At 46.0% G+C, this 14,017-nt stretch overlaps 1 protein-coding gene across 7 annotated transcripts in view; it reads left to right on the top strand.

The window, feature by feature from the left end:
• Positions 1-94: 94 nt before the first annotated feature.
• The window catches only part of lama2 (laminin, alpha 2), a 126,285-nt gene continuing 112,362 nt past the window's right edge, over positions 95-14,017 (top strand). For all 7 annotated transcript variants that reach the window (XM_040160309.2, XM_040160306.2, XM_040160308.2 and 4 more), the window contains exon 1: positions 95-334. In XM_040160309.2, the coding sequence (XP_040016243.2) occupies positions 268-334 (67 nt within the window). In that variant the 5' untranslated portion in view covers positions 95-267. The remainder of the gene's footprint in view (positions 335-14,017) is intronic.

Below are 14,017 nucleotides of genomic sequence, written 5' to 3'. Positions count from 1 at the left end.
ACAAGATTAGGTAATATAAGATTTACTTTGTTGCTAGATTTGGAAAAAGAGTTTGTATCCATCTATTAAGAGAACGAGAGGAAGAGGAGGAGTAGGGAGAGAAGGGGGGAGGAGGGAGGTGATAGAGGGAGGGAGGGAGGGAGAGAGAAAGAGAGAGAAAGGGGGGGGGTGAGCGAGAGTTTGCGTCAACTTCTGTGAAACTTTCCTCTGACAATAAACGCCGCACGGAGCTGCGCGAAATCCCAAATACTCGCGATTGGACTGGAGATGGAGCGACTCGGGCTCGCGCTCCTGACCGCGTTGCTATGGCGATGCTGCCATGCCCAGCAGAGAGGTGAGTCCCACGAGACATCTGATCGATAAGGCTTGAACTTATCAATACACCCGATACTTGGCCGACGAGCTACAGCGCAGGGGAGTGTGTCGGAAAGACTCTCCTCTTTAATCACACCGATTAAAACCCTCTTTTGCTGATGGGATCCCAGGGAAAACCCTTCAGTGACACGCCGCGTGGACCCCGTTCATTGATAAAAAATAAACACGCGAGCACGCGTCCGAGACCTGAGAACATGGAGGAACAGAGTCAATCATCTGCCATTCGCACTCTCAGGAACCTTTGACACCATTTGGGTGGGCCTTTTGCAGAGTGTATCACAGCGGGGGTCTTGTTTTCTTCTTCTCACATGGTTCCAGTGCATCAGTCACTCATAATGTACTTTTACTGCAATACAACGGGGCTTTACTGCCATGGAAAGTGGTAAGAGCAACGTTACTGATATTTACGCTGCAAAAGAACACATATATATGTTTATCTTTGCTTGTCTTGTTGGTTTGAGGGGTTTGGTGCAGTTTGCCCGGAGGTCTCTTTCCCAATGATGGGCAGTTCAGATGGTCCCTTGAGGTCTTGTCTTTAGAAGGATGCAGTGTTGTACTGAATAACAGGCCGGCCTCTGCGTATTCCTCCGAGCAACCTCACAAATCTCAACTTGACTTCAAGGTCGTTCACCCAGGTATTACGAATCACGCATTACCTGTTTGAATGTCTAGAGGGATCCAGCCAAGTTATCCATTTCTGAGCTTATTTACAGTGTCCCTGTTGTCAATTGTGGGACTATTTTCTACTCTCTAAACAAGGTGTTCACATTGTGTTCTGTGGATTATTCGGTTCAACATGAACGCTGTCTCTGGACACATCGCATTGATATTGAATTTAGAAAACACTATTTTTCACGTTTTGAGCATCACTGACTGAACTCGGTTTGTATCGACCCTGTGGCTGTGCAGGCAGATAGATATCTCAGATAAATCCGCCGAATCCCAGACGAACAAAACCCACGTCAGCGTGCGTGCCGGGACAGCCCTGGGCGGTGGAGTGAGAAAGTAGTCAGCGGTTGTCGTGCCCTTCGTCAAAACCCCTTTTGAAGGATCAAGAGCACCTGAGATGCTCTTTCACTCGGCGTACCTGTGAGGTTGTGAGAGATTCATTTAAAGCCTCTTGTGTGTTTGGCTCGTGACTTTGTCAACAATGGAAAAAGGAGGAACAATTCCCTGAGACTTTATTAAAATAACTGTAAAACAAATGAAGATGATTGGTAAGCTGTTGGAACATATACGTGTGTGTGTGTGTGTGTGTGTGTGTGTGTGCAGGGTTTGTTTGCAGGTCTTTTGCTGGAAAGATGAGACAAATTTAGTGCTCGTTATGTTTTTTTTTCTTCTACTTACCCTCTTGGAAACGTCCTCAGCTACTGTTTAACCCAGGAGTGCTTTAGACCTCCTGCAGAGAGAGGGGTGGGGGGGGGGGCTGCCATCAGGGCGTGTGTTTCTGGTAGTGTACTCGGTTGTGTGTGTGTGTGTGAGTGTGTGTGTGTGTGTGTGTGTGTGTGTGTGTGTGTGTGCGAGTGAGAGAATGTGAGTGGAAGAGGGCGGAAAAGGCCATCTGCATTAGGAGCCTCATTACCAGGCGTGTCAGCCAAGCGTGCTCTCTATCAGCGACGGAGCTCCGAGAGACGCCAGGAGATAATCACAAAGAGAAGAGGAGGAGGAGGAGGAGGAGAGGGGGGGGGGGGGGGGGGGCTGGAAAGGAGAGGCGAGAGGAAGGGAGGGTGTGTTGAAAAGTTATTAGGCGTTGCAGGAGACGTTGACGTTGGAGAAAGGATGGGAAGCAGGAAGGTCCTCGGGGGAGAGAGGATGAGACGGAGCCGTGGCACACAAACAACGGGGAGAAACAGTTGCCCTGGAATCAAAACGCCGGTTGGAGGAGATGGATGGAACACATCTGGTTGAAGCACTGTAACAAAAATGAAAGCAACTCGGGGGAAGAGATTGTCTCTGCTGCGGAAGTGATGCATGCACGAGGCGCTGAAGTGGTCCGTCGAGTGCTGGAAAATAATTTTTGGCTACAGTGTCATCACTTGAATTGATTTTTCAACCATCCTTGAGTGCCGGCGTTTTACTTGGGATTTTGGTTAGTTTACAAGAGAGATTTGCTGTATTTCTGTTTTGCATTTGCTCTTCTCCCCGGTTTGGATTGGAAAAGGGATTGATGCATTTGCTTGGAGTACGTGGAGGAGGTGGGGGTGGTCATGATGAAGATGTCATGTTTGAAAGCCCCAAATGATGACAGCAAGGAAATAATGAGTGGGGAGAGAATGGCGGATGTGTGAGAAATAAGCCCACGGGCCTCAGGCCTTATAGAGTGTAGCCTTCTCTTCTGAACTTATGTTATAACTTCATTTGAGAGTGTTGGTTGAATTAGCATTAAACAGGCATCAACAGCAATACCGCGTTGGGAAATCGGTGCTACACTGACTCAGGCGGCAGGCTAACTAGGATAAGTTGTGCCCACCTCCAAGAATGATCGAAGCCCCGTCGCTCAGTATTGGCTGTAAAAATAAAAAGCTACCGATCCGCTGGTTGCAGTTGTGTGTTTGAATGAGTGTTAACAGCCTGATTGGAATGAACGGAATAAATCCAGACGAGGTAAACAGACTGAGAAAAGGGACTTATTCATAATATCGCTGCCCTGCAGACAACCCGCGCTGCATCTTCAAAAAAAAAGATTGATTGATTTCCCTGTTGATGCTTATCAGGCTTCAACATATACTCAAAGGTGCAGCCTGATCCGGTGAAATATTTTCTCCTACCTATGCTGAAAATGTAAAAAAACAAACAATTTTCTTAATTTTGAGATGAAAGGTCTCCTCAGAGCAACTACAGGTGTGTTTATGCGTTTATGGTAATGTGGATTCAACCAAGCCAGACTGAATGTGAGGCGAAGGCACCAGAGGCATCGCAGTGAATGTGATGTGAACCCAGAGCAGCTTCTCCTGCCCGTCAGAGGCATCAGGCTTTCTGTGGGGCGAATTCCTCCCGATGTCATAACGTTTCTAAAATATGTTGATCTCGGTCTGCTATGTTAATGCCAGAGCAGCCGAGCTTAGCAGGGTGGATTTCGGAGGAATACATCGGAGGGAAAGCTCTTAGACCGTTTTTCAGGGAATTGAATTCATGTATTCTTAAAAAATAAAAAATATGGAAGATTGCGAGTTTAGTGCAGTTGGGTCAGTGACTGTGAGGCAAAATGAAACGGATGTCTGTTAAAACAGGCAGACGAAGGCCGATCGCGGTGCTCTAATTTAGTAATTCAGTGGTTGGAATAAACACAGACAGACACCACACACCTAGCTCATGATGTGGACTAGAAGTAGAAAAGTGCCTTAAATACATTACCCACTAAAGTAGTAGACGTGCGTTAATCTTAACTTCATGCCCACGCGGCATAATGTCTGCCCTTTTCTTTCTGTCAATCAATGAATCAATCTCCTGACTGATTGGTCTGTCGCTCAGCTGCTCAGTGAAGGGATGCGCAGCAGCTGACAGGTCGATAGCTTCCAAAGCGTCCGGTAAACAGCTGGACATTGATTCCACCGGACTGGCCGATGTTTGCTCATTCCAGATGTTTATGGGGTGTGGGAGAAATTGCGGCACTGAAATGCGATATTCCCCTGCGGCGTATTCCACCGTGTGCAAACCGCCGAATGCATCGGGGTCCCAATGAGAATGTGTCCGCAACATCCCATAATCAATGAGATCTTCCTGTCGGCTGTACCTTTAGAAGTCTGATAAACTAAAGAGCTTCTTGCTCTTGTGCGACATCTGCAATTGATCGAACTTTGCATTTTATTGCAGTGCTGAATGTCCCTCGTGTTTCTCCAACTCGACTCAACATGGCGCCCGGTGCTCGTGCATGTCTGCCCGCACGCGAGAGTCGTCCGATTTTGGCAGATTTGATATATGTGATTACGCTCATTACAGCATGCGCATGTTGGAGTGTGTGTGAGGCGTCCTGTCACATCTTGTTTGTGAAGTCGGCGGCGGCGGCTACGATGCTGCCAAGAATTAATCGATGACATTGTGCCAAAGACACAGATCGCATGTACACCAACAGGTGTGTGCGTGTGTGTGTGTGTGTGTGTGTGTGTGTCGGTATTTGAGAGGAGCCCGCTGGGAGCTAAAATTAGCCAGGTGCTAAGTTTGAGCGCTGCTGTGTCCTTCCTGTCAATAAGAGAGACACAAAGCTGTGGCCCGAAAAACAGAGAGTGACACCGACTTTGACATTTTAAATCTTACTGCGTGTTTTCCTGACCCGATGTGAGGCAGAATACAGGTCAGGATGCAGGCTTGCCGCTAAGTGACAGATAAGAAAAATAGAAAATACATTGAGTTTTTTTAATTTGAAAAAATATATGAGGTGCTGCTAAAGGGAGAATGTAAAATGAACAAATCATAGCCGACGTTGGTACAATCACTGGGAACAAAACGACCATTCATTATGCGAATGATTGGCAGCTACTAAACTATTTTGCCGTGTTTTTTCAATTTCAGAAAAAACGGGTGCAGACACGCGTGTTGGCTTATGTTAAGTTAAACGACGCCTTTCTCTTTTACTGCAAAAAGAAAAAAGGGGGTTTATTGTCTCATTTTGAAGGCCCGAGATGTGACATGCGCGAGATAATTGACTCGCGGTGGTGAAGGTAATGAAAACATGTGAGAATAATTGGGTACATGGGTGTTCCCGGAGGTTTAATGCATTAAACATGTGACCCAGTCTAATGTGTCATGGGGCGGCGTTTATCCAAATGCATGTTTGTTTTGAATGTTTGATTGTTATTTGTTGGTGTGCGCGTATTCCAGTAGCGCGTTCATATTTGACTTGGGATGTTCCCTGTGGGGCTTTGCTAGCTCCTTCAAAGCACATCTCACACTGAACTACGTGTGTGTGTGTGTGTGTGTGTGTGTGTGTGTGTGTGTTTTCTTTGCTGTTTTGTTGTCAGAACAGCATTGATAATGCTGAGGAGAAAAATCAATAGTTAATTCTACCAGGGACACAATAGCTGCTGCCCAGCTCCATTCTACTGTGGGCTTAGACACAGAATGCATGGCTTGATGAATTGCTGAGTGAGTGTGTGTGTGTGTGTGTGTGTGTGTGTGTGTGTGTGTGTGTGTGTGTGTGTGTGTGTGTGTGTGTGTGTGTGCATCTGAGTTCACACAGGGTGTACATGTCCGTCAAAACAAACCGTGATATGGATTCGTACCTAAAAACATGGGAATTGTATAAGATGTCAATTGACCAACTTTTTTTGGTTTGCTTGAGGTTGAATATTCCCCTTTCTAAATAATTTTATATTTACGAATCCATTTTTTAAACAAATGAAAAATAAAAGTTAGTGTTTTGTCGATTCGTGTCAAATGAATTCTCAACTTTTAGGCTCCAGGGAGGCATTTCATGATCAGCTGTTCCTGTGAAGCTAAATTGCTTTCCAGTAGCATTTTACTCTTCAGCCTACCGGGTAGCGAGACAGTGGGAAGCAAAATGAAGGCTACTCCTCTGGATTCTTTTTTGCAAAACCCATATGAACAAGTGATTGACGAAAGCAGTTAAAACCCATTAATAAGCTGAAAGCTGCTAAAAAACTAAATTCAGCCAATCAATCACTGTTTTTCTTTGTCAATTTATCTGCTGATTGTTTTGCTGATTTATTCATAGGTTCATAAGTTTCAACAGACCGTTAAAAACTGATTTTTTTCGCTAAGCGAAAATTGTTGTTGTCAATAGATAATTGATTGATACACTGATCCTTTCAACTCCTCGTAAAACTAGTAGACTAATAAGATATCTATTCTTCCCCATTAGAAAGGACACGTCCTTAAAGGACTTTGTTGATACTTTTTGAAGAGGCTCCACTTCCATTTGTATGTTCCTGTGTGCATGTCTATGATGCATGTGGCCAAAACACTGCACGCCTGCATACAGATGTGCAGCTGCTAAAACAGAGGCCGCTGACCCTTTAACACGCACACATATCACACACATGCACAAACATGCACGTCTGCAGCTGCAGAGGCTTTGGGATGACCTCTGTTTCTTCATCTTTCTTCCTCTGCGTCCTTCTCTCATCTCTCACTCGCTCTCTGATCTTTCCTGGTGCTTATATTTTCCCAAGGAGCTTCCTGCGGTAACACATGGTGTCAATAATCAACCCCCCAGCGCACACACACACACACACACACACACACACGCACACATGTGCACACAGAACCTCCCTCCTCCTCCTCCTCCTCCACTGCTCATGATCCTTCATCCCCTCTCGCCTACTTCTTTCTTGCTGTCTCCTTTCATTCCTTGGCCTCCTGATTGTTCCTTCTTGTCCCGTTCTCTCCTTCCTCGTATTCCTCCTCTATCGCTTTCTCTTTGTTGTCCCTTCACCTCCTGTTCCCTCCCCTTCCTTCCATTTTTTTGATGGATTGACACCGATAAGACTGGGACAGCAGCACTGGTGTTCGATGTCAAATGATGCACCAGACAACATTTGTTTTGGTCCATAAGTGATATGTTTTTAATATCCAAGAGCCTTGTAAACTACGTGTCTTAATCCTCTAAGTAAATCGGGAAAATTGCTTTGCTGTGTCTCCATTCCCGGTGCTTCTCCCTGTCAATCTTTACCCCCCCCCCCACCTTATCTCCTCCTCCTCTCCGCCATCCATCATTCATCCCGTGTGCCGCTGACAGCCTGCACGGCGTGGCTGGGTGTCGGGCGTCAGCTTGTTTGTCTTGCCACTCCTTCACCGCTGCTTTCCGGAGGTCTCGTTGTTCTTTTCCAGCTCAAATCGCTTTGGCTCAGAAGCCGTCTGTTTACCCACAGCGAGCAGCCCGAGAGCGAGCCGCCTCTTGCAGGGGGAATCTGTCCGGCACGGGCAGTTCAAAGGCAGCCATAAAGCAAGACAGATGCCCCTCCTCCCCTCATGCCCCCCCCCCCCCACTCCCTCCAGCTCAGTTTGGGAATTTTGGAGTTTGTTGGTGTTGGTTTTATGTGTCGGCTTCCTTCTGAGATCAATTTAGGGAACTGGTTCTCAGTTTGTTGATTTTGGTCCGCGGCTGTTTTTTTCCTGTAATCCCCTTTTTTTTTATTTGATGGAGGTTGTTTAGCTACAACTTTTTCAACGCGCAGAAACATGGTTTATTTATACCGGGAGACACTCTGGTGGGGTGGGAATGATGTAAAGTTCTCAAAATCATAAAAATAGATTTAAACATTGATTACTTATGACTTGAGATTCTTCCCCTTTGCAGTATTTCCTGGAAATTCTCACCAGAACCAGTGGGAACATCCCAGAATCCTCCCACTCATGGTTTATTGTTGATTTATATTCATTGTTATTGTTGTCACTGAAGAGAGCAAGTTGTTCTGCTCTTTGGGTTGTGACTCCCTTAAATAATTCCAGCAGTCACATCATCAGCCTAAATGTGATTCTTCAAAGCGTGAAGGCCACACACGCGGCCTACGCACGTTGGGCCGATTCTCATTTAGTCTGTTCACATTGTCTTTCATTCTTTCTGGCTTCACTATCGTTAAATAAAGCAGCTTTATTTAGCCCAATCCAGATTGGGGACAGACCGTAATAAACGTGTCTGTTCTTTCATCCCATTTGAGTGCATTTCCTTTTTCTTTTATTAGAAAACCTTTACAGAATATATTTACACCGGCACACGGCCCCCCACACCCCCGGCAATGAAAGCAAAGCCGCTGCACAAACCTCCCACAGACCTCCGCACGCTTTCAGGACGGTGTTTCTAGGGGAGATCCTAGAAGCCGAGGCTTCTTCTTGTCCTGCTGCTCCTCTGAGCTCCTGGTCAGATTGATGCCGGCTGGTTTTAGTGGCGGCTAGAAAGGACCAATTAGCTCGCACCTAGACGTCCTCTCTCAACACATGGTCACAACATGGCTCTCGGAATGTGTGTGTGTGTGTACGCAGTTAAAGATACGTTTCCGTCTGTGTGCACCCTGCAGCGGGGATTTTGTGTCGTTCTATTTTGTCGTAAAATGTCCGGAGGCTTCTTCCAGCGGCTCCCGTGCGTGACTGAGGGGTCCGAGGAACCAATGAATGAAACTCAAGAACCTCCTAACCCAACAATTGCCGTTTCTGTCTTTACTGACAGATCTGAATGCAGTGCACACATACCCTTCGCCCCACAGCTCACAGACACACATATGCAACACAGCAACACAGAGACACAAATGCACACACAGAAAGAGGCAGCAAACAGAAAGGCCATTATTTTGTGGCTGAATGTTTGAGCTGATAAAGTATCAGAGGAATAAGAGTATATCAGACTGGCCTGCTAAGCTATGGATTTAACATTTATACACAGCTCTTGTGTGTGTGTGCGTGTGTGTGTGTGTGTGTCTGGGAAGGTGTGTGACATGGAGAGAAAGCACAGGCTGGCAGACGTAGAGTGAAGGAGGAAGAAGGAGCTACGTGTTGTGTGTATGTTTTTGCTTTTCCATTATTCCAGTTGCCTTTCTCGTCAATATTGTGGTGTGGTGTGTGTGTGTGTGTGTGTGTGTGTGTGTGTGTGTACGTAATTTCACGTTTCACATTTCTATTATATTTTTGTATTTCCATTATTCTGGTCCAAGGCAAGGCCACAGAGAGCCTAATGCAGAGCAAATGTTCACATCAGACACAAGATGAAATATGTGAAAAGTTGTGTGTGTGTGTGTGTGTCTGTGTGTGTGTGTGTGTGTGTGTGCGCACAGCACAGCGCACCAATAAACGTGCCGGTGACACACGGGAATTTCGGCCGCTAGTCCGTGATAGGACAGGGCTGCTACGGAGTGAATTATTCCACAACCAGACGGAGGCGGGAGGAGAGGTTTTGTTCCCGTGGTTGTCGTTCGGTCTGAGCGGCGGTGAGTTGTCGGCTGCTCTCCACTTCGCCATCGACTTTTTGTTTTTTTTCAAACTGCCAATTTTCTAAATCTACACAAGTTGCGTTTTTAGGACAGCCTGTTAATTCAGCCCGTCCTCGCCGTGGTGTTACGTGCGCTGTGTGTCGTTTTTTTAAAAATGTGTTGGTAACGTTCACAGCACAGTACAGTGAATTCATAATGATCTAGTGCTCAGCGGCGTGTCGCTGAATCTGACCTCCTGACCCTCCGGGTCGCCGGTGGAGAGGATTGTTCAGATCATGGAGGAACGAAAGTAATAGTGAATCCTGTAAGAACAATAAAAAATAGTTCATATCTGAAAAAAAACAATATTTTAGACTCCTGTCCATCAAACCTTGTGTATTCCTAATATCTGTGAGTCCTGTATTTTACGTGTCTTCTGCTGACCTCGTTTGGCCCCGCAGAGGAAAAGCAGAAGTAAGCATTGAGCCGGGCCCACGGCTTGTTCTGGCAGTGGGTGGGAGGTGGGTGGTCTGTCAGCACATTTATTCCTCGAGGAGCCCACCCCTCTGTTACAGCAACTCAACCAGCTCCTTGTCCTCTGCCTTGTTAACAAAGGCTGTTTTTCTGTTTTTTGTTTTTTTTTAAACAACAACAATTCAAGCTTTATCTTCCCCAAACAGAAGGATTTGCCTCTCTCGGTTTGGGTCATGTTTACTCCACACGTCTTATTCAGATTCAAATTTTCACACCATTCCGAGAAAAACTGAATTTTAAACTTGGCGATCTGAAGAAGCTGCTTTGTGTCGAGTGCAATGTCTGAAACACGTGCTTGTGGATTCCTGGGTCACCAGAGGCCTACATTACCATTTCGTAGGTATCTTCTGAAGCAGTAATAGTCGGTATATTATAACAATAATAATATGAAATCTCCGTCCAGATGTAGTCCAGTGGGCAGCTGTGGCCTCCACACATTTATGTGTAAGCATGTCAAATGTTATGTGAGGTCTGCTGTTCATGGATATATTTATGCCTCATAAAGGAGACACCTTTGCAAACTTTTTCCCTGAGTAGTCTCCAACACTTCGTGTACTTAATTTGTCCAGTGTTGCTCTCTCTAACTCTCAAACCCACTGACGTAGCGAAAATAACAAAAAAATACCAATATCCAAACCCCCCCAAAAAACGAAACCGCATGCTGTCAAACAAAAATGGAAAAAGTAGAATATTTGAGCTCCACCCTAAATCCAAACCTGTGTTAAAGTCAGTCTGAAAATCCCATTTAACAAGGTTAGCGTGGAACCGCGGTGAAGCTAATTTCCAGGTGGCCTACATTAAACTATTGGCAGGCTGGTGCATAACCCACAGCTGAATAAAACAGGTCTGCACTCCATATGCCTCCAGGGGAAGTGTAGAAAGGTAGCAAATGCATGTAGGTTAATTCGGAGGAAACCCCCCCCCCCGATTACAACACTTAATCAGCATTTACCTGCTGGAGATCCTGGGACAGCACCATGAGCATCTCTGGGAGATGAGAGTCCTTTAATCGCTCTCCAGGGTTCACACTTGCTAACTAAGACGAGCTCTGTGGTGAAGTTTCCCTCTGGTTTCTTGCTGGTTTCCCTGTGCGGGGCATAAATGGCGTGACGCGCGTCCCCGATGCGTGCGCCGGTCCGTATCCATTCCCCCCCTTTGGATACGACCGTGACTGAAATGAGTCTGCTGTTGATGAATCACTCATTTAATAACGCTTACTCTCATTTCGAACCTCTGTTGGCGTGTGATTCGCTTTTATTTTTGTTCCCTCTACTCTAATACAATCTATTCTACCGTGTCTGTGCTTTATTGTAACGCTATTGGACACCTGTCCGGTCCCCAGTTGACGCGTGGCGTCCACGATGGAAAATGTTTCGCGATGCGATGCGGCGACAAAGACTGATCGGGCCTGCGATGCTGAGCAGAGCAGCGCCGCAATGACTGCGATGCTCATTCCCCTTCTGCTTTTTATCTCAATGAAGTTCAAACGTGTGAGTTCTCTATCCGCTACACCAACGCTCAGACTGCACTTACATGTGAGTGTGTGCGCGTGTGTGTGTTTTGCTGAGGCAGCAGGTCTACGTACTAGCGGGTAGCTCACAGGCCTTGCTGGTGATGCATGGAGGAACCAGAGTTCCAATAATGAGTGGAATCAGCCTTTAACATGGTAATGTGTCATTTAGGGCCTATCCATTTAGCTAACGACTTGCTTCCTTTTGAAACCTATTAGCGGTAATGGTAAATAGCAGCTCCCCTTTCAACTCCCACTGATCTATTAGCTTTCTTCTCCTGGTTTTCTCCCCTGAAATCTTTTAATCTCCATCCTTTTTCCCCAGCTTCTCTTGTTCGTACCTTTTGTTTTTCCTAATTCCATCATTCCTCTTTCATCGCTCCCAGTTTCCTTAAACGTTTCCTTAAACGGCTACACATCTGTCTAGTTATCAATTCAACTAAACGTTATCCAAAATTGAATATTACCCGTCATGTTTTCTCTGATCAACAGTTATACCGCAATGATATTCAGTATAGTATCATGTATCTGAAGAAAATATTTGATTATCAGGATAATGGATAATCACTCTTCTTTTGATTGATTACTTGACTAATTCACGCCGCTTTGTTTCGTCTTATCAGATCCATCCACCTTCACCATCATCTTCATCTTGCTTTTTTCCCTTTTTTCCCTCTGATATTTCATTTATAAGTCGTCCTCTCCTTTTCCTCCTTGTCCTCACGTCTTACTCCTTTGTTTATTCACACGCTACCCTCAATTTTGTTACCTTCGTTTCCATTTTACCCACCTTCATCCTTTATTTTCCTCTCCTCCCCTCTCCGGCCCATAGGGGCTCATTCATAACATGTACCCATTACCCAGCAGGCTATTAGGTTTGCTAACAGTGAGATCCATTGGGTGAAAATCAATGTCTACCCAGGGAACAGTTTATCAGGAGCACCACTGTAATGAATGCTATATACTCCACACACTCTCGACCTCTTACACACACACACACACACGTATTCAAGTGCAGTCTGAGCATTGGTGTAACGGATAGTGAACCATACATTTGAACTTCCACGAGATGAACAAAAAAGAGAAAGGAATGAGCGTTAGTCGATGCAGCGCTGTGTTCAGTCCCTTTCGCCTTATTCTCCTTATTGCTGTCTCAGTTTCATCTCCTGTTTTTCAACGTCCTTTTCATTCATGTGAACACACACACACACACACACACACACACACACACACAGACACACACACACTGTAATGGATTCTATATTGCCAAACACGCATTTCAGCTCCGCTCACTCTAACCTGAACATCCCTTGTACCGCGGCAGTTAGCGGTAGCCTCGGGTCAGCTAATAGCAGACGTGTATTCATCAGTGCTGGACGAAAACGACGAGTCAGCAACCTGTAGATCAGCTCTGTCAAAATCCATGGCCGTTATTTAATGGCGTGTGTGAGAGCTCATCCCTGCTTCATCCATTTCATTCGAAATTGAATTCCATTGTTTCTCCCAAGGTCTATGCTTACGATGTCAAGTTAAATATACATTTTTTGCAAAACACATTGTGTGTTAACTGATTGGAAGCTGCTGTTGTACTTGATGCCCCCCCCCCCCCTCTTATTCTCTGCAGGCATCTCATTGCTCATACAGCCATCATTGTCATTAATTCTGCCGCTGCTTCTTTTGCAAGAACATGTTCAAATATTCAAATTGAAACTCAAAGCAAACCAGATAACACAAAACGTTGTGTGTGCCCGCCTGCCATTACCAGACTGTCACCTGCCGTGACCTCTGACCTCCCAGGTGAGGGCAGTTCGATGGGTAATCCACTTTTGGGAATCAATGTGGTTTCATCCTGTTATAAGACATTTATGTGAGCGAGCAGAGAGATGACTCCGCTCTCTCCGTCTGTGGGAGGACGTGTAACCGAGTTGAAGGGTGGAGTGAAAAGAGGAAAACACGATTTTGATTCTTTTAAAAAGACGAACAGCAGCAGAAAACATTTTACGAGACGCTTCGATGTCTGAGTGGCCAGTTCCACCCTCGGAAATGTAGTTTGTACACAATGTGTGGAATTGATCAAATATCTATTTCTTATTGATAAAACACTCCGAGTCCCATTGGGTCACATTCTTTCTCTCTTGTAACTCATCTACAAATCCTGTAAGCCGACCGGGTCCCAACATCTGTTTGGTATTTTATATTTTGGCCCGTAATGATGTTATCCGTGTCGACTTTTGGAGTTGTTGGCCGCCTTTTGCTGTCAACAGACTGTGAAACGGCGGGAGCTAATCTCAAGATCTCAGCGGCGCTGCCAACTACGTCAACGCCACGTAACGAACGGAGGGAAGAGTAACGGCAGCCGGTCGGGCTTCCATCTTCCTCTGCGGGGGCTCGTTCCCAAACAACCGGCGTGTCCGGCACATATTACTCACCACAACTGGCTCGCTCCTTTGGTACATACTTGTGCCGTTGGGCCCCCATGGACCCGCCCACTCAACTCTCCAGCCAATGGCGCGCAGCCTCACGTCCCTCCCCGCGTGAATCGTGAATCAACCGAATGTGGAAAAGGTGGGGAGGCGAGGTGAACCGTCAGGAAAATCAGAAGTGAATAGAAATATTGAAGAGAATAAGAGAGGTGCATAGGCGGGGACGAGGGGTATTAACGCTGCCGCCTGTGTGTCCTGTTTCAATCTCCTTGGTAACCGTTTCTTCCTGGAAGCTCATGCGCGTCCATCTGGATTTC

Source organism: Gasterosteus aculeatus, chromosome 18 (genome assembly GCF_964276395.1).
Source record: "Gasterosteus aculeatus chromosome 18, fGasAcu3.hap1.1, whole genome shotgun sequence".
Classification (NCBI taxonomy): Eukaryota; Metazoa; Chordata; class Actinopteri; order Perciformes; family Gasterosteidae; genus Gasterosteus; species Gasterosteus aculeatus.
The sequence above is the reverse complement of the archived record's forward strand: the minus strand, read 5'-3'. Positions and strand labels throughout refer to the sequence as shown.